This window comes from Neoarius graeffei, chromosome 13, assembly GCF_027579695.1.
Source record: "Neoarius graeffei isolate fNeoGra1 chromosome 13, fNeoGra1.pri, whole genome shotgun sequence".
In the NCBI taxonomy this organism is placed as follows: Eukaryota; Metazoa; Chordata; class Actinopteri; order Siluriformes; family Ariidae; genus Neoarius; species Neoarius graeffei.
This window is the reverse complement of record NC_083581.1, coordinates 47,449,872-47,471,699: the sequence shown is the minus strand read 5'-3', so window position 1 is coordinate 47,471,699 and position 21,828 is coordinate 47,449,872. Positions and strand designations below refer to the sequence as shown.

The 21,828-nt window shown below is 41.1% G+C and overlaps 1 protein-coding gene across 3 annotated transcripts in view; it reads right to left on the bottom strand.

Moving 5' to 3' along the window:
- Positions 1–21,828, bottom strand: part of uckl1b (uridine-cytidine kinase 1-like 1b) — an 81,605-nt gene that overhangs the window by 34,093 nt on the left and 25,684 nt on the right. For all 3 annotated transcript variants that reach the window (XM_060937899.1, XM_060937898.1, XM_060937897.1), the window contains exons 2-4: positions 7,942–8,135; positions 7,454–7,560; positions 3,232–3,402 (exon numbers count right to left, since the gene is read on the bottom strand). In XM_060937899.1, coding sequence (XP_060793882.1) covers positions 3,232–3,402; positions 7,454–7,560; positions 7,942–8,135 — 472 coding nt within the window. The remainder of the gene's footprint in view (positions 1–3,231; positions 3,403–7,453; positions 7,561–7,941; positions 8,136–21,828) is intronic.

Genomic DNA, 21,828 nt, shown 5'->3' with positions numbered 1-21,828 from the left:
TAAAGGTCTGTTAGAGTTTCTAAAGCTTTCAGGTTTCAATGTTGGGGACATTGAGCCTCGTTTATCAATCTTTTAGTAGAGTTGTGCGTTTGCAGAAGCTAAAGTGAACTAAAAATTTCCAATTCATATTTATGCGAGTTGAAGCCAATTGTTTACATTAGTTCATCTCATCTCATTATCTCTAGCCGCTTTATCCTTCTACAGGGTCGCAGGCAAGCTGGAGCCTATCCCAGCTGACTACGGGCGAAAGGCGGGGTACACCCTGGACAAGTCGCCAGGTCATCACAGGGCTGACACATAGACACAGACAACCATTCACACTCACATTCACACCTACGCTCAATTTAGAGTCACCAGTTAACCTAACCTGCATGTCTTTGGACTGTGGGGGAAACCGGAGCACCCGGAGGAAACCCACACGGACACGGGGAGAACATGCAAACTCCGCACAGAAAGGCCCTCGACGGCCACGGGGCTCGAACCCGGACCTTCTTGCTGTGAGGCGACAGCGTAACCACTATACCACCGTGCCGCCCACGCGAAAAAGCAGAAAAATACATTTCTCCATTCGGAAAACCGGAGATTTTCAAGAGTTTTGTCAAATTTCCGGGTATTTCTGGAAGACTTTCATCCCTGAGGTATCATTTTGACCCGATGTTGATTCCAGAAAGCCAAAATAAATCAAAACTTGTGCAATAATGCAGCATATTAGGTTTTATTCTACCAACCCCATTTCCAGAAAAGTTAGGATATTTTCCAAAATGCAATAAAAACAAAAATCTGTGATTTGCTAACTCACATGAACCTTTATTTAACTGACAAAAGTACAAAGAAAAGATTTTCAACAGTTTTACTGACCAACTTAACTGTATTTTGTAAATATAAACGAAGTTAGAATTTGATGTTTGCAACACACTCAAAAAATTGGGACAGAGGCATTATTACCATTGTATTACATCACCTTTACTTTTAACAATAATTTTCAATCATATGGGATGTAAGGATACTAATTGTTGCAGTTTTGCAATTGGAATTTTTGTCCATTCTTGCTTGAAACAAGACTTCAGCTGGTCCGTGGTCACAGATGTCTGATTCTCCTCTTCAAGATGCACTATACATTCTCAGTAGGAGACAGATCTGGACTGGCAGCAAGCCAGTCAAACACACGCACTCTGTCTATGAAGCCATGCTGTTGTAGCACATGCAAAATGAGGCCTGGCATTGTCCTGCTCAAATTAACATGGACATCCCTGGAACAGACCTTGCCTTGATGAATATGCCTGTCTAAAATCCCAATATATGCCCCAATATGTCAACGGTACCTTCACACCCATGCCATGGGCACTGATGCCCCCCATACCATCACAGATGCTGGCTTTTGCACCCTTCTCTGATAACAAATTGGATGGCTGTCTTCACTTTTGGCACTGAGAACTCGCCGTCCGGTTTTCCCAAAAACAAGCTGAAACATGTACTTGTCTGACCACAGCACACTGTCATTCAGTCTATCTGAGATGGGTTCGGGTCCAGAGAAATTGGCGGTGTTTCTGCATAGAATTGATGAATGGCTTCCTTCTTGCGTAATACAGTTTTAAGTTGCATTCCTGGATGCAGCAGTAGACTGTGTTACAGTAAGTGACAAACTTAAAAAAGTTCCAGAGTACTCCCGAGCCCTTGTGGCTATATTTGTCACATTAGCATAACGGTTTCTCAGGCAGTGTCGCCTGAGGGCTTGAAGGTTATGCACATTCAACATCGGTTTCCAACCTTGCCTTTTGTGCACCGAGATGTCTCCAAATTCCCTGAACCTTTTCAAAATTTTATGTACTGTAGATTTTGAAAGACCTAAAATCTTGCATTGAGAAATATTCTTTTTGAATAACAATTTTCTCACAAATTTTAGTACAAAGGAGTCAGTTACGACTCATCCTTGCTTGCAAAGACTGAGCCTTTGGTGCATGCTCTTTTATACCCAAGCCTGTTACCAATGAACCTGCTTATTGTGGAATCTTCCAAAATGGTGTTACCTGAATATCCTATAAACTTTTCAGTCTTATTTCGCCTCTATCCCAACTTTTTTTGTGTGTTATAGGCATCAAAATTTAACTTTGTTCACATTTACAAAATACAATTAAGTTGATCAATAAAACTATTGAAAATCTTTTATTTGTACCTTTGTCAGCTAAATAAAGGTTCATGTAAATTAACAAATCACATTTTGTTTCTATTGCATTTTGGAAAATACCGTATTGGCTCGAATATAAGACGGTGTTTTTGTTGTAAAAAATAGCTCTTAAAAAGGGGGGTCGTCTTAAATTCGCGGACTAGACAAAATGCCGCCAAAAACGAAAGTGAAAGTGAGGACAGTGAGAGTGAGCAAAGTGAGGCTGAGGATCTCTGTGCTGAGTAACTGTAATTTAGCAAACTACCCTTTCCATTGTTTCAGTTGTTTATTATTGTAAACCTTAATGTATTGTTTAATGCATTGTTTAAAGCATTTGCACTGTTCTGCAAATTTATTCCATATACCCGTAAGCTATGGGAAGTTAATGCATTGACATTCTGAAGTTTATGAACTTTCAATCTAAACCTGACAAATTTGTTGAATTAATGCAATTTAAATGTTTTAATTTGGCTTGTCTAGTAGCCTGCAGTTTAGCCTCTTTTTTTACTTCTATGAAAAGTGTTCACGGAAATGAGACTGAAATGACCTCTATTTAAATGTGAAAAACAAAAGCCTCTAATTTTAAACAGAATTTTGAAATAAATACGCTTTATATGAATGAACATTTGGTCTTCAAAAAACTTTTTCCCCAAAGATGAACTTGGAAAAGGGGGGGTCGTCTTACATTCAGGGTCGTCTTATATTCGGGCCAATACGGTATCCCAACTTTTCTGGAAATGGGGTTATTATTAAAGATGTATGTTGTACAATCATTCTGCCACAGAAAAAGAACAGTTCAAAGAAATCAATGAAATCCCAATATTGCCATGATATTCATATCCATAATGGCATTCACGTGCGTGTATGTAAATTTCTGACAGCTACTGTGTTAATCATATAAGACAAATTAGAATAACAGTGTAAATTTCAGGCAGGGTCAGAGACATGATAATGGATAGCATGGTATTTACTGAGATAAACAGAAAAATCTCCAGGACTGGCATGGTTTGTGTTTGTGAAAGAGAAGGTTTGATTGCGAAATGTGCATGTATGGATGATGTACTTACCCACTCTTTCTGACGACCATGTGTAGTGAAGTCATACACTGGGATCTTCACACTCTTGCCCTGTTTAAGTTTTCGGAGTGTGTAGACAAGCAGCTCGAAGTCAAATGCATCTGGGTGGTCAAAATTATAGTCATTGCTTGCAGCTAGCAACTGTTCTTCATCTGAAAGGACCTAAATCAGATCACAACACAGTAGGATCATAACACAACAAAAATAATCAAATACCATGACAAGAGTTCATGCTAAATGACAACCAGTCAGTGAGTCAGTCATACTACAGTCAGTAAGTAAGCTCATTTTAAGTAGTTAAAATGATAAAATAAGAAACATGTACGTGTATGAGTGACTTAAGAAATTAACTGGTAAAGGCCTAAAGTTTCTGTTACTCTAATTAGACACATGCAGTACAAAATATATGCTTACTCACCACTTTATTAGAGGCAATAAACTAACTGCCTCAAACAATGCAGGGCTCAAGTCAGATGGTATAACAGAGTACAAAGCAGCGCAGAGACATGGTGGAGTAACATTTTAACGAGGACAACCTTAGACATGTGTTGAACGGATATAAACTGTACACTTATATCCAGAATTTAATGGCATTTCTGCAAAGCTGCTTTTTGACAAATGTCCATTGTTAAAAGCATTACATAAATAAAAATAAACTGAATTGAATTGAACAGACTATGTATGTGCAATCACAGACTAAAATGTAAACCCTGCTCAGTGAGGGGCTGACTTTGCGGGCTTACTTCTCCCTAGCTGAATAACTGAATACTCAAATTACTAGAAGGCTACCCATCTTGGCACCATCTGGGGACAGGGACAGGTTTAAAAAGTCAAAAAGACAGGTTTAGCAAGGCGGTGATAAACATACACTACTGTACTCTGAGAGTCTCCTATAGGGGCCTTTCAGATGACGTCATCATAATTGTGGATTTATCCGGCCATGTTTTCAGGCAGGCTTTGTGTTTGACAACGACCGGCACAAGTGTACACGAGTGATTGTAAGTCCAATTCAGTAAACATCTATAGATAATCTTATAGAAGTTACATCTAAAAAGAACAATGACAGAGACCTGTAGTGCTTTTGGATGTAATAAGAGACGTGGAGATAAGCCTGGTTTAATTTTTAAAATCGCTTCCCAGTGAACCCAGAAAGACAAGAAAAATGGCGAGCTACAGTTAAAGCCTAGGTCACAACCGGCCATACGTGCTCCTACGGCCGGTTTACGTGCAAAAAACGCAAGGAGGGCGCGCGTGTGACGTGCTGATTTTCGAGCCGTAGACTGGCCGCAGAGGTTCTTTGTCATGTCAAACAAACTCTACGGGCGCCTACGTTTTTTTCAGGTTGCAAGACAAACTTACGGCCAACGTGTGTCTTTCTCCATGAACAAAAAAAAACGCAGCAATTTGGGAAACGCCAAAAATCGCACGGCCAAAAAATCGTACGTCCGGTTGTGACCTAGGCTTAAACGGTAAAACTGGATGCCAACAAAACATTCCAGTATGTGTGGAGAACATTTTATATCAGGTTAATATGAAAGCTCTGTGCAACATTAAAACATATATCCGAATGTGGGCTTGTGGCGCGATTTATTTTATTAGACCTATTGCTTGGTTAGACTAGCAGTATGTTTGTTATGTAATGACAATGTAGACTAGACTAAACACCATAAAATACGCTAGCTCTAGGCCCTGGCTTGTTTATTACTATTAGAAGTCCATGTTTGAGCTTACCTTTATCATAATAAGGTATTTTTATTCATCAGGAATTTCCTATAACATTCCGGCATGCACGAAACCTGCCTCAAAATATTGGTAGGCATCTGTACTTTTGTATTCCATTAGCATCTCTCCAGTGTATTTAGAAGTCCCAAATACTAAATAGTTCAGGATGTTGCAGTATCCCAAATCCAGTCGCTGGGTTGCCATATATTTTTCAAGTAGAATAAATACATTTGCAGGTAAATTAAGAAGCCGCCTTTATTTTTGTCACATATACACTTAAGCACAGTGAAATTCCTCCTCTGCAATTAACCCATCTGAAGCAGTGAGCATGCTCACGCTCAAACACACATACACACAGGGAGGGAGGGAGAGAGACAGAGAGAGAGCGCAGTGGGCAGAATAATTAAAAAATAAATGCATTTGTGGGTAAATTATATGGATCTGGTAAATTATATGGAACCCAGGACCTTCTTGCTGTGAGGCGACAGTGCTAACCACTACACCACCATGCCGCCCTATTAGCAGAAATATAATATAGTATTCATCATATGTTTGTGTAATCACCTGTAACTACGAATCATTGTATTTTTGTAAACTTAGAACGAGCCCTTCATATGTACATAGGGAGCAGGATATCTACAAACATGGCCATGCGTTGCATGTGCTGCTGCTGGGATAAACTTGAGGTAAATCTGAGGTAAAACTGCTGAGATCTGCAGATAGAAACATTGTATGTGATGGCCACTGTACAATCTAATACATGCTTGGAAACAGTGGACTATTCAGTTGTAATCTGCAACCTCACCACTATATACCACTAAATCCTACATAGTGCACCTTTAACTGCTGCGGCTGTTTCTTGTTTGCCTGGCAATATGGCGGACACTGCATGATAAACAAAAATCTGTGATGTCAGTGAAAAGCCCCTGTACCAGTTCTTAGCCAACAACTCTGCATCTGTCTGGAAAGGGCTCAGATAGGTCACAAGCTACAAACCTATACCCCCCCCCCCCCCCCCCCCCCCCCCACACACACTGTTAACAACTTGTGCCTGGCCAAGCAACTGAATGAGTTCTACTGTCACTTTGAAAGACTATGGCAGTGACTGTCCTGATATTATTGCCTGTGACGCTACACACAAGCTCCTGCCCACCACCCCCACTTCAACCTCACACCTTGGAGGCCCAACCCTCACTACAACTCTTTCCATCCTGGAGAGGAACGTTAACAAGCGCTTTAAGAAGCTGAACACCCACAAAGCAGCAGGTCCCGACTTCGTCTCACCGTTCACCCTGAAGCATTGTGCTGATCAACTTTCTCCGGTGTTCACAAACATCTTCAACACCTCACTGGAGACATGCCATGTACCAGCCTGCTTCAAGGTCTCCACCATTATCCCCATCCCCCCAAAAATCAAGGCTCACAGGATTAAATGACTACAGACCCATTGCCCTAACTTCTGTGGTTATGAAATCTTTTGAGGGCCTTGTGCTTTACCACCTTAAAGCCATCACTGACCCACATCTGGGCCCCATGCAGTTCGCCTACAGAGCCAACAGATCTGCAGACTATGCGGCTCTTTATTTCATCCTCCAACACTTGGACTCCCCAGGAACCTATGCGAGGATCCTGTTTGTGGATTTCAGCTCCGCCTTCAACACTATCATCCCGGTTCTTCTGCAGGACAAGCTCTCCCAGCTGAATAGGCCTGACTCCACCTGCAGGTGCATGTGAAGCTGGGGAAACACGTCTCTGACTCCCGGACCATCGGTGCCCCCCCCGGGGCTGCATCCTTTTTCCTCTACTCTTCTCCCCGAACACCAACAGTTGCAACTGTCTGCAGGTGGGAGATTGACCATCTGGTGTCTTGGTGCAGGCAGAACACCTTGGATCTCAATGCTCTAAAGACAGTGGAGATGACTGTAGACTTCAGGAGGAGCTTTGCCACACCCTCCCAATCACCCTGTTTGACACCCCAGTAACCTCAAGGTTGATGTGGAAGAACTTGAGTGGCCCAAGCCCTGACCTCAACCCCACTGAAAACCTTTGGGATGAATTGGAATGTTGGCTGCACACCAGGCCTTCTCACTTGATATCAGTTGTAGACCACATTAATGCTCTTGTGACATGAATGTGCACAACTCCCCACAGCCAAGTGTGTGCGTTTGATTAAGTTTAAATGTTGATTACAACTCGCATAATATAAGCAGTATTTTATGATGAATTTCTTACTTTATTATAGTCTCTTTCAGTTACCATTCTGTATGCAGAGGAACTAATTTGAGAGCCTCATATTGAACGATACAATGCACTATACTGTTACACCCCTAATATATTAATGTATGTAGTAGCTATGGATGTTTTTAGCTATAGGTTCATGTTTCTCTACAATTATGGATAAAATGTTAGGCAACAATACACACTACAATATGTATGCATGCAACAATTGATGCTTTCAAAGAACAGAGAGCCATAACAGATCATATCTCACTTTGTAAAAGGAGTCCATTGAAAGCAGCACAACCCAAGGCACATCCAAAGCTTCAATTATCTTCCGGGCTACTGTTGTTTTACCAGAAGCACTTCCACCGCAAAGACCTGTGGGTAGATCCATGTGAAATTGGAGTATCAAATTCGACCTTACGAATGCTGTACAGTGCGCCCTTCGTTTTTGGCCTCTCAAACAATTTTGAGGAAAAATGAATTCCTGAATGTGTTAAAAGAAAATTTTTAAACAATGTTCTTCAGATAATCAGATTGGAATTTCAGAGTAATTAGGAGAATAAAGACCTTTAATAAAAATATATATAAACTACGTTTTGAGAGAGGGTCTGCTGAGAGAGGCTTAGACACTAGCACTCTCTATTTAGTAATTTTGCATTCACAATTTTTTTTATTTATTTATAAATCTGGTTCAGCCAAATCTAATAAAGCTGTATGCATTTAAACACAGTAGACAACCAATGTTAATCTACTCACCAATGACAAATGCTTCTTTGGACTGGGTGCCGTGTTCGTTGTACCAGGGTGGACGCCCTGCTGTGTAGATGGTTCTCTTGCTCGTGCGCAGCAAGGGGGGTTCTGATTTGCACTGGCTGGTGGTTCGTTTGCGTGGTGAAAGACCTGTGTTGACAGATGGGAGAAGCCTATCCAGAGTGTCTTCACCTACCCCACTGTGAAGCCAAGAATAAGTCGAACAAAAACAAAAAAAGTCAATCTCTTACTGGTTCTTTTTATGAACTTGAAATATTTGACACTTTGACACATTATGACCTTGGACACATTTTACTGGCAAAACAGTGTCTCTGCAGAGAGACCTTATGATATCTAAAAATAAAAATAATTTAAAAATATAAATTTTTATAACAAAAAATGTGATGTGAACTGATTGCATCACCCTGCCCTGTAATACCCTGTAATGCCTCGTCTCCAGTACAACCTGCAAATATGCAGCAGATCAGTTCTAGAGCCAGTATGTTGAATTGTTCCACTGTTGCAGACAGACAGTCAGTAGAAAGGGATAATAATAAACTTTGGCATTTATAGAAGTTGGTCCCATTCAAGCAACCATTTAGATCTAATACTATGGCTAGTCAGTCAGCAAGTTCCTGTCATCTGGATGGGCGAAGCAGATTATATCATGGTATATGGAGAAGGCCAGAGCAAATTTTGATACTGCAAGTATTTTAGAAGTGTGATTAAGATTATATACCAAGTAGGAGAGGTGCTAATCTTAATAATTCAGCAAGCAACAGGGCCAGTTGAGGGGCACAGCAGAGAGAAGAGGTTAATGTCACACTCACAACCCGCCGTAAGTGTCTTGGACACACACGGGTCACAGGGTTTGGTAGCTCGCAGCCGTGCCGCAGGGTCGTTTGGGGGAGGAGTACGGGCAAAGTACTTGTCAAGTACAGGTTGCATGCCTGACTTCCTTGAGGTGTGGGAAAAATTGCACCGTTAGCCTGTGGAAAGCATATGTCTGACGCACATGATCAGTGCGTGTTCAGTGAGTGTGGAGTGTGTGAGACTTGCATTTTACCAGTTTCCTGCACTACACAGCAAATTCCTCAGTGCTGAATTAACACTTTCAGAGTTAATTTGTGTCCAATTGGACCTATATAAACACAGTTGAGTGTTAAATCAACACTCTGGGTGTTAATTCAACACTGGGGATTTTGCTGTGTAGGAGTACGGGCTGCACTTGTGAGGCATGTGTGACGCACATGACAATCACTCATGACTTGCATGTGACGCAAGCCAGGAGTGGGTATAAAACCAGCGTGTCTGCAGCATTCTGCATCTGTCTTTCGGCTGAAGAACAATATCGCTTCGTGCTGCTCCTCAGCTTCTATCAACCATCTGCCTATAAGGGTCCAACTCCCTCAGTCGTTGCAGCAGTATGGCGACAGCCATCTTCTTCCCTTCTATCATGCTACACGTTACATGATCGGTTCCTTGGTTCCTCCCCAATATATATACCCAGAATCTTGCCCCTCATTTGAAGGTTTTGCTCTTAGGCTGCTTGGATGCTAGGAAGAATAAAATGCAGGTTGGTGCAAGGTGATCAACCATACAGAACCACCTTAAAACTCTGCAAACTCCAGGATTTCACAGACAGAAGGTGATGCAGCCTGTGATATTCTGCATCCCATTCAACAAGTGCCTGTAGGAAAGGCGACCATCAGAGCCAAGAGGTCCCTCTGTGTGCTGCTGCTCAGGGCTCGACATTAACACTAGCCCGATTGCCCGGGGCAACCATTCAATAGATTCGGACAACCAGACTCTCACAAATGCTTGCCCGATCGGGCAACTACCCAAATATGTCAACTTACGTGAAAAACGATGTTTATTCATTCATATTATGAGGAAATTCCATCACGATTTGTGATTGTTTGACTCGGAAAGACCGCGTCCATGTTATCATTACGGGATGTTCAACAACTAGCGGAATTCACATTTGCACATCGTGGGCTCGCAATGCAGTTTCCCACTGCTAATAATTATTGCGTAGTGCATATTCAGTGTTCTATTGGTATGTCCTTCACTACATGACTAATTACCGCATTACTCACACGGGGCGCTAGTGTCAATGCTTGTTGATACAGACAGCGTCTGAGAAGGTTGAATAATAAATAAAAAATTAAAATAAACATTAAAGTCACAAACTTTAGCATTATGTCTGGTTTGGAGAAATTTGGTTTTAAAATAAACAAAGACAAGGAAGAGAAGAAAAAGAAAACTCAAATCAAGCTCATCAGTGGATTCAAAGAAACTGTATGAGGTGAAAAGGCAAAGAACTGTTATTCCCAGCTGGTATTCAGAGTTTCCTGGATTGAAGTTGGTCAAACCTGAGAATGAACCTGGGCCACCCAGCAAACTCTCCAAAGATGATCCCAATTTGGATGTTGAATCAGATGAGCCCAGAGCTAGTACCAGCCATTCAACTGATACTGATCATGCTGATAGGAATAATAATAATGACACTGCTGACCAAGGGAAACTGATTTGCTCCATATGCCTGAAGTACCCTGCCCTGGCTGATAGCGGCTCATCCCTAGTGAAAGGCTGTTCCACATTTAGGAAGGATTCCTTAAAGAAACACTGGCAGTCAGTTACACATACCAGGTACAACAACAAAAAATAAATAAATAAATAAATAAATTAATAAATAAATAAATAAATAAATTAATTAATTAATTAAAACCAACTAAAATAAAATACTAAAAATAGAATAAGAAATAAAATGATGACGATGATGATGATGATGGGTGTTGGTGATGATGATGATGGTACTATTTTCATCAGACTTTTTGTGCCCTCACCTTTAATGACTTGGGACAGGCATGAATGTGCAAATTTGAAACCAATTCTTTTGTTCAAATGGCGTAGAAATGAAAACTTAATGGTACCATCACCAGAGAGCAAATTGTAATTGTGGAATTATAGAATTATGAGCACACAAAAGAAGAACACAATGCACATTCATGGTGGTTTACACAAAAAGTGGTTAGACACGATATAATTGAACCCAGAAACCAAGGGAACACAAAGAAGGATAAGAAAATCAACAAAATAAGCTTTTAAGAGGCATTAATAGAGCATGCGAGTGAACATTGTGTTGTAAGCATATGTGTTTGTGGCATATTCAAAGGAAAAAAGTATGTAATATTTGGGCAACCATGTTCTGAGTTCGGGCAACCAGATTTCTACAAATGGTTGCCCGAATGGGCAACCATGTCTCAAAGTCAACGTAGAGCCCTGCTGCTACTCATAATCTGTCTCTTCCATCCTCTGGAATAGGGCCTTTCCAGGTGGGTTGAGGCTGTGGAGCAGCTACTCCTACACAAACTGCCACCAAATGGACGTATGTCAAATGCTAAAGTACCATAGGCCATCTTCAGGCCAGAAGTGATATACTGAATGCCAGTCAGTACTCAAGAGGGTACACAGTTCATATTAAAAGGGTCAATGTATTTCCCGCTAGTATGAAAAGAACTTTTGTTATCTTGAGATCATAAAAGGAGGGGGAAAACCCCCACCACTCATGGCCTTTCTGGATTTTCAGAAACATGTTATCATTTTTATAGTAAACAGGTCATTCACAGGAACTTGAAATAAACCTAATAAAAATGATTAATGTTAGTTTTTAAGTCTGGACTGATCCTACATATTGTCGCACAAAATGCTGAAAAATTTCATTCTGGCTATAACAGAAAGGTGCCAAAACACAGTGCATTGCAGCTTGCTGCATATAGGGCTGCCTAGCCACAGACCAGTCAGAGTACCCATGTTGACTCGTGTCCACCACCGATAGTGTCTACAATGGGCACATGAGCATTAGAACTGGATCATGGAGCAATGGAAGGTGGTGGCCTGGTCTAACAAATCATGTAAAGCACATGATGTAAATCATGTTTTCTTTTGCATCGCTTACCTGGGAGGAGATGGCACTAGGATGCACTGTGGGAAGAAGGCAAGCTGGTGGAGGCAATGTGATGCTCTGGGTAATATTCTGCTGGGAAACCTCTGGTCATGGTATTCATGTGGTTGTTACTTTGAAACATACCACAAACTACCTAAACACTATTACAGACAAAAGTACACCCCTTCATTGCAACACTAAGGGCAGTGGTCTCTTTCAGCAGAATAATGCATCTTGCCACACTGCAAAAATTGCTCAGGAATGGTTTGAGAAATGTGACAAAGTTCAAGATAATGACTTGGCCTCAAAATTCCCCATATCTCAATCTGATCAAGCATCTGTGGGATGTGTTAGATTAGATTAGATAAGATAAAATATTGATCCCTTTGGGAGGGTTCCCTCAGGGAAATTAAGATTCCAGCAGCATCATTAAAGATAAACAGAAAAAAGAAATAGAGAAAAAACTTCTAGATAAATTAAAATAAATTAAGTATTTACATATACAAATATAAAAAGAATAAGATATGGGGAAGAGAGGAAGGGGGAGAGAGAGGAGGGGGGGAAAGGGAAAAGGGGGGCAGCAGGAGAGATATTGCACTTCATATTACACATTGTCCGGTATTGCTTATTGTTAGGCTAGGCTACTGCTCCTTCCCATCCTCTGTCCTCCTGTTACCCCTCCTCCCCCCCAGACAGACAACCTCTGTTAGACAAACAAGTCAGATCCATGGAGGCCCCACTTCACAACTTGGAGGACTTAAAGGCTCTGCTGCTTGGTGCTATGGCCTAATGGTTAGAGAAGCAGCTCTGGGACCAAAAGGTCACTGGTTCAATTCCCTGCACCAGCAGGAACCCCCAACTGTTCCCCAGGCGTGGCGATGTAGCTTACAGCAGGTTATGGTCGCTGAACTGCTGGCTGTCCAGGTGGTGCTCTGAAAACAGTGTGGGCTTTATAGATAATTGGGCTAATTTTGAGGGCACTGCTGGCCTGTTAGGGCGGGACGGTATCCATCCCACTCGGGAAGGTGCTGCTCTCATTTCCTGCAGCATAGGTCATAGTCTCAGAACAGGCCTAGTTAATTTCTGACAATCCAGAGCCAAGGCCAGGGAGCAGACGAACAGGCTAAACCGACTGTCTGCTAGCTGCACAGAGTCGTCACTCAGGGTCCACTACATCGAGACTGTGTCTGTTCCCCGAGCTCAACAAAAAGGTAGAAATTTTCAGAGAGTTTGTTCCAGTAACCTAATCAATATAAAATTAGATCAGACTGACTGTACAGCTGCTGCCAGCACCTTTGATCTAAAGGTGGGGCTATTAAATATTAGATCTCTTACATCTAAAGCGCTAATGGTTAATGAACTCATTACTGATCAGGAGTTTAATGTACTGTGTTTAACAGAAACATGGATTAAGCCAAATGAATATATAGCATTAAATGAAGCGAGTCCTCCTGGATACAGTTATATACACCAGCCTCGTCTAACTGGCAGAGGAGGAGGCGTCGCGGTTATTTATAACGATTATCTAGGTGTAACACACAAATCTGGTTATAAATTTAATACATTTGAAGTTCTTCATACTCATATAATGTATGTAGCCTCGAAAAATAAGTCTACCCAGTTAATTCCATTGCTTATTATTTACAGGCCCCCGGGGCCATATTCTGAGTTTCTTTCTGAATTTGCAGATTTTATCTCAGATCTGGTTATTTCCTTAGACAAAGCTTTAGTTGTCGGAGATTTTAATATTCACTTTGATAACCCAGAAGACCCTTTAAAAACAGCGTTTGTGTCCATCTTAGATTCAGTCGGGATTAAGCAGAATGTCATAGGACCGACCCATAATGGTGGTCACACCCTTGATCTAATACTAACATTCAGATTAAACGTAGACAATATAGTCATACTTCCACAGTCTGATGTTATCTCAGATCATTGTCTCATCTCATTCAAAATATGTCTGAGTAATAATATATGCACCTCACCACGCTACTGTATTAAACGTACTTTCACGTCAACTACTGCACAGAGCTTTATAAATGATCTCCCAGAGCTGTCAACTTTGATTGGGTCACTGTCAGCCCCTGCAGAACTCGATCAGGCAACTGAATGCTTAGAGTCAACATTCCGCCATACTTTAGATAATGTAGCTCCTCTAAAAAGGAAAATGGTCAGAGACAAAAAATTAGCACCCTGGTATAATGATGACACTCGCACATTAAAACAGACCACTCGAAAATTGGAACGTAAATGGCGTCAAACAAAATTGGTAGTGTTCAAATTGGCGTGGAAGGAGAGCTTCCTGAAGTATAAAAAAGCTCTTAGTGCTGCGAGATCAACATATCTCTCCTCCCTAATAGAAGATAACAAAAATAATCCTAGATTCCTATTTAATACTGTAGCAGAATTAACCAGGAATAAGTCCACTATCAACACATGCACACCTGCAGTATGTAGTAGCAACGACTTCATTAATTTTTTTAATGACAAAATTGAGAATATCCGACAAAAAATTCAAACTACTAATTTAAGGTTAGACAATGAAAGTGACCTTGTAGTTAACAATATAACTGTATCAGATCATCAGTTAGAATGTTTTACTCCCCTAAAAGAAACTGAATTACTCTCATTAATCTCTACATCAAAAGCCTCAACTTGTGTACTAGATCCCTTACCGACACGTCTATTCAAACAGATAATGCCTGGAGTAATTGAACCGCTTCTAAAAATAATAAATTCTTCTCTTACGATTGGCTATGTACCCAAATCCTTTAAACTAGCAGTTATCAAACCCCTGATTAAAAAACCTGACCTTGATCCCTGTCAGCTGTCCAATTATCGGCCAATATCAAACCTCCCCTTTATCTCCAAGATCCTTGAAAAAGCTGTGGCACAGCAGTTATGCTCATATTTACATAGGAATAACATCCATGAAATGTATCAGTCAGGATTTAGACCTCATCATAGCACAGAGACAGCACTGGTTAAAGTAGTAAACGACCTACTGTTGGCGTCTGATCAGGGCTGTGTCTCGCTACTTGTGTTGCTTGACCTTAGTGCAGCATTTGATACCATTGATCATTCCATTCTCCTGGATAGACTAGAAAATGTTGTGGGAGTTAAGGAATGGCCCTCTCCTGGCTCAGGTCTTATCTAACTGATCGTTATCAGTATGTCGATATAAATGGTGATATTTCTAGACGTACCGAGGTAAAGTTTGGTGTTCCACAAGGTTCTGTCTTGGGTCCACTGCTTTTTTCTCTATATATGTTACCTCTGGGCGATATTATTCGTAAACATTGTATTAGTTTCCACTGTTATGCTGATGACACACAGTTGTATGTTTCTGCAAAACCTGATGAGAGACACCAGCTTAATAAAATTGAGGAATGTGTTAAGGACATTAGACACTAGGATGCTTATAAATTTCCTTCTGCTTAACTCTGACAAGACTGAAGTACTTGTGCTAGGACCACATACAGCTAGAAGTAAGTTTTCTGATTACACAGTAACTCTGGATGGCCTTTCTGTTTCTTCACGTGCAGCAGTAAAAGACCTTGGAGTGATTATTGACCCCAGTCTTTCATTCGAAACTCACATTGATAACATCACCCGGATAGCTTTCTTTCATCTCAGAAATATTGCAAAGATAAGAAATTTAATGTCATTGCATGATGCAGAAAAACTAGTCCATGCTTTCGTTACCTCCAGGTTGGATTATTGTAATGCCTTACTGTCTGGATGTTCCAATAAGTGCATAAACAAGCTCCAGTTAGTTCAAAATGCCGCAGCAAGAGTCCTTACTAGAACTAGAAAATATGACCACATCACGCCTGTCTTATCCACACTGCATTGGCTCCCAATCAAATTTCGTATTGATTATAAAATACTACTATTGACCTTTAAAGCACTAAATGGTCTCGCACCACAGTACCTGAGTGAACTTCTGCTCCTCTATGACCCGCCACGCCTACTTAGATCAAAAGGTGCAGGCTATCTGCTGGTACCTCGTATAGTGAAGGCTACATCAGGGGGCAGAGCCTTTTCTTACAAAGCCCCACTGTTATGGAACAGCCTTCCAAGTAATGTTCGGGAATCAGACACAGTCTCAGCATTTAAGTCTAGGCTGAAAACATATCTGTTTAGTCAAGCCTTTTGTTAATGGTGTTTGAGGTAAAGGAGTAGATCTGGAGGGTCCTCAGACATAGAGTGTTTTGGTAAACTGGGATGTATGGATGCTGTCAGTCCCCACTCGCTTGCTCACTCGAGTTTGTTGACGGTGCAGTGGCTGGCTGCTTTATGTCCCGGGGCTCCCTCATGCCTGTGTTACCTTCTGGCTCTCTCCTTTTAGTTATGCTGTCATAGTTAGTTGCCGGAGTCCCTGCTTGTACTCGGTGCAATATGTATACTGTTCCTACTTATTCAGGTGACATTGGGCATACCTAACCACCTGTGTTTTCTTTCTCCCCCCCCCCCCCCCCCCCACCCCAAATCTGTCCCTCTGAGTTACATGGAGTCAACAGGAAATCTTTTGGTGGAGACGGTGGGGACCTCGACTGGCTATCGTAGCCTGCAGGGAATCGGCCGTCAGACATTCTGTCGCATGTCCCAGACCCGGTTAAATGTAACTGAATTGTCTTGGCCAGGCCTAACGGTCCCATCTGCATCTCATCATTGCTGAGGAGTGTGCTCCCATCACCCAATCAAGCATCCAGCCAGAGCAGGTCATGATATATTTTTTACCATATTAACATGCCACTGTGCGTCATGCCTGATGTAAAGACTCTCGTCTCTGCGAGCCTACCACACAGATTTAATACTTGTCATTTTTAGGGCATACCTAACAACGTGTTTTCTTTCTCTCCCCCCCGCCCCCCCATCTGTCCCTCTGAGTTACATATTGATCCTGGGATTGAGATGCTGGCCTCTTCTGCCCCTCGGACCTGCTTGATCCATCCTGGTGCCCTGTGTCTGGTCGGAGTTTTATCGCCCCACTCCTGTGAAGGACGGCCCCATGAGGACAGTTGAGGGTTATACCTGTTAAAACTGTTAATATTATAGTCAGGCTGTCTGTTGTTGCCCAAATGAGGATGGGTTCCCTTTTGAGTCTGGTTCCTCTCGAGGTTTCTTCCTCATGTCGTCTGAGGGAGTTTTTCCTTGCCACCGTCGCCACAGGCTTGCTCATTGGGGATAGATTAGGGATAAAATTAGCTCATGTTTTAAGTCGTTCAAATTCTGTAAAGCTGCTTTGCGACAATGTTTATTGTTAAAAGCGCTGTACAAATAAACTTGATTTGAAACTTGATTTGGGTATGTTGTATGCTGGGTATGGGTATGCTGGGTATGTCTGGATAAGAGCGTCTGCTAAATGCCATTAATATAATGGTGCCACATACCACGGCACAGCTTCAGAGGCCTTGTGCAGTCCATACCCAACAGCTCAGAGCTTTTTACATCAGAGACTCAGATTGTTTTGCAGGTCAAGGGGCCCACAGGGCCCCTCCTGGGAAAAAAAAGGGGCACGTTTCTACAATGGGGGGCCCAGTGATTATCCTTCAGTTGAAGCGAACCTAGTGAGCAAAGCGAGCCCAATGAACAGCTGGGGCAGCCCAGGGGCTGTTTTTTTCTTCTCAATTCTGTTTTTTTTTTGTATTAGAAGCCATATGAAGCAATGTAGATGACAAAAATCAATGCTTCAACCAAATATATTGAGATACTGTTTAATCAGTGGCAATATTTTGGAATTCAACCACAGGCCACTATATACCACATCTATATTATCTCCTCCTTGTAAATTATAATTTATTTTATTAACTTGTTTTCAGTTTGGTGTAGGTCTATAGTAGTAGTAGTCACCAGTGGTAGTAGTAGTAGTGGTTGCTGTTGTAGTAGTTGATGTTGCAGTAGTAGTATTTGTTGTAAATCTAGTATGACTAATTACCTTGGGTATCAGGGGTATCAGTTTTTTCAGGTGAATGTACTTTCTGCCGAAGAATGACAAAATAGATGTATTTTTCTTTTTTTCTTATCCATGTTTTCTTGTCTCTTTCAAATATTTGTACATAGACCGTAAGACGCCACCTAGCGAAAGACTTGGATCAGGTTTCACTCGCTTGGGACGCTACAAACGGGGCGGCGTAAATACCCGAACGGGTCCGACGTATATTCAATATGGCGGCAGTCAAAACAAATTCATCCAATGCTGAAATCTGTTGAATATCCAGATAATTATGTTGGAAGTTGCATATTTGTGCAAGATTTTCGACATTGAGACCATGAAGTCAAGTAATACCAGTCCCCCCAGGATTTCGCGGGCCTTTTTGTGATTGTTGCAGGCTAAAATGTCTGATGTTGCGGGGGGGGTTTTCCAAAAAATTGCGATGAAAGTTGTGGTATTATTTAGGTTTTTGTTGCGATTACATTGCGGGAGGAAGTGAAAGTTGCGATTTTCTCTTTTTGTGATTAAAATTGAGTGATATGTTAAATATTAAGTTATTACTGAAAAACTATTGATTAAAAAAACAAAAGACACTGAGAAATGGTCCTATAAACAACTTTACCAATATAAAAGATTACCAGGACTACAAAAATGCAGAAAAATAGGCTTTACTTATCCAAATGCACCTGTTGGTTCAAAAGTTAAAGTGCAGAGAACTTCACAGCACAACATGAAGTTACCTTAAAATATAATATAAATGCCTCAGCTTTCATGTAAGAAAAAAAACCTATTAAATACTAGTACTGTGTGCAGGCAGTCTCTCCTAAAGACTAAATTAAACAATAATTATAAACTAATAAAATAAATGGCTCAGGCTTCATAGACAGGGCTGCCAACTTTTCGAAATTCCTTGGAGTGAGATTTTTTTTTGGGGGGTGGGGTTGACAGCAAAATTTTTCTGCACACCATGCAGTAAGTGGGAATTTTGTATTCAGTTTGATATTCACTTATCCCCCTGCATTCTGGTGTTTTGTTTGTGGGTTGTCCAGCTGGAGATGGACAATGGGGGGGGGGGGGGGGGGGGGGGGGGGGGTGTTGAGATTTTGGATTTAGTAGATGTTCCTGCATTCTGGTGGATTTTTGGAGTGGCCTGCTGTGCCATACCTACATTCTTACACACCCTGACTTGCCAGGCCTTCAGCTTGTGGCCAACAAAAGCACCACGTTTTTGCTTAAAAGCCCCCACACTAGAAAATTACAGATGACTGCCAATGTTCCTGTAGCCCTATAGACCTGTGTTTCAGATTTAAAGGCAAGTTCATGTTTGAAAATATTTCATCAGCTAAGCCTAAACACCTTCTGAATTGAAACTAAATGTTAAGTTTTTAATAACTGTTGCAAAAAATAAGATTGACCCTCACTGACTATTCATTATGCATTTAAGGGCTTTCCCCACCACTGGGTTCAGCAGAAGATTGGCATGGGGAAAAATATCAACAGCAAAAGAACAAATAAAATGCTTAAACAGTAAGCAAAATGTGCATGTGCTACAAGAAACATTAAAATGATTAAGTTTGAACAGTATTGAAACACAAAAAGCTGAACCTTGGCCATAGGTGGGAATGTGCACACAAAGTTGGGCTTAAAAATTTTGGTCATACTTAAATAAGCTATATTAATATATTTCTTATTAATTTATTTCTTATCTATGTTTCTTATTAGTAATAGAGCATTCGTCAGGGCCTGTTATCTGACAAATATTCTCTGCCTGTCTTGCCCTCTTTGAAACCCTGTCTCCTCAGTATATTGTTCTCTGTCTTTTTTTTTTAATTATTCACAAGTTCAAGTTCTTTGATATTACAGGTGACCATGCTTTATTTACTTTAACTGAGCAATTACATACATCATAAATAATTAAAAATAAATACCCAGTAAATAAACAATAGGTATGTTGGCTAATGGCTCTTCTTGCATTTGTAATATTATCTCTTTCTTGCTTTATTTTACAACATTTCCAGTATGGCTTCAAATAAAGTCATAAAGTATGACAACATACAGTAAACAAACTAAAAATGCGCCTTAATAAACGTGTGCTGAGGAGGTGCTCTCCCGTGCTGCTTGTTGGGGAAGATAGAGGCTGTGGCACGGCAGTAGGCCTATAATGATTTAGCATGCCTAGTACACAGCTCTCGATATGGCATTAAATATTCTCACAACACTTATAGGCTAAAACGATTCAGAAATTTTATATAAGTTCATAATTACGCCAGTAACACCACACATTGGCGTGCATATGCACAAACCTGTCTGAGACACCCGTCTTCAACTCAGATACCTTCTTCTCTCTCCTCTTCCTCTAAATTGACGGTAGGCAATTATCCAACTTCCGGCGAGTGCATCATTAGATTCGCCACCTACCATAGGGGAGTGTGTACAGAAGGGAACACCTCTCTGCCTGTTTAGCCGTGCGAAAGGCGTAATTGATCGATCGCAAGTGGTTGGCGCGACGCAATGGGTAGCCTAGATTAGATAGATAAACTAGATTTTTTTCTAGCGTGAGAAATCGGAGGTATGGCGTGTGAAGACAATCAAATGCGTGTGTCTCACGCTCATTGCGTGAGAGTTGGCAGCCCAGTCATAGAAGAAAAAAAAATTGAACAGAATCTCACAGTATGATGCTGAAGCTGCCTAAACAATGGAAAATAAAATACCATTTTGGCAAAAATGTTGGCATCCATTAATTTCTTGTATTAAGCAAAAAAATAATAATGTAAAGTGCACACAGTGCTTCACTGTAAACACAACACACTTTCAATAACAGAATTTAAGCCTACATAAACACTGACTCGCGCATGCTGCTTCTCTTGAACGGAAACACGGAAGTAAGTAGTGTTGCCAGATACTGCTGACGTTTTCCAGCCCAAAATATGTTCAAAACCCGCCAAAATGCACTTGAAACCCCCCAATCTGGCAACACTGGAAGTAAGGCGGAAGGTAGTTTGTCGACGTCACCTCAAGACGACGCCAACGATTGGTCAAATTTGCGGGAAAGTTGCGGTGATTGGATATAATTGCAACACTGTCCTGAATTCGCGGGGATTGGTTGAAGTTGCAAATCACAACATCGCGAAATCCTGGAGGGTCTGTAATACGCCACGAAACGTTCCAAATAGGGTATAAAATGCTCGAGTCCATATTGGCCCCTGCCCCTCTCGACAATGCGTTTATTATTTGAAATAGTGCGTCTTAGACGCGGGTGCGCCAACAATCTGAGTCTCTGTTACATATACACACAGTTGCAGTCAGAAGTTTATATACACAGACCTAAATTGCATCATGGACATGAATGTCATGGCAATATTGTGCTTTCAATAATTTGTTTGAACTTTTTTTTTTTGACAGAATGATTATACAATATATATCTTTAATAGAAAAAAACAAATTTGATGTACAAGTTTTTCATTCATTTTGGATTTTCTTAAAATCAATCAATACAAGGTCAAAATTATATATACAGGGTCAAAAATATACATACAGCACACCGAATATATGGGTCCCTTAGCAAGTTTCACCTTGACCAGATACTTTTGGTAGCCATCAACAAGCTCTCAGCAGAACTCGGGTTGGATATCTGACCATTCTTCTTGGTAGAATTAAGTACAGTCCATATATTTGCCCTGCTGGAACACCCTATTGTGTCCAAATTCAACTGTCTAGCTGATGGTTTGAGGTTATGCAGAGGAATTCTGAGGATCTTCATTATTCCATCCACTTTGTGCACCAGTTCCACTGGCAGCAAAACACAGTTCCAGAGCATGATGCTTAATCAGCACTCTTAACAGTTGGTACAGTGTTCTTCTGTACCTCTGGTCATTGTGGGCAAACATCTCAATCTTTGTCTCAACTGATGATAAAACTTTCCTCCAGAATGCTTTTTCTTTGTACATGTGGTCAGCAGGGGCTTCTTTCTTGGATGGCAGCCTCTCAGTCCATGGCGATGGCCTCT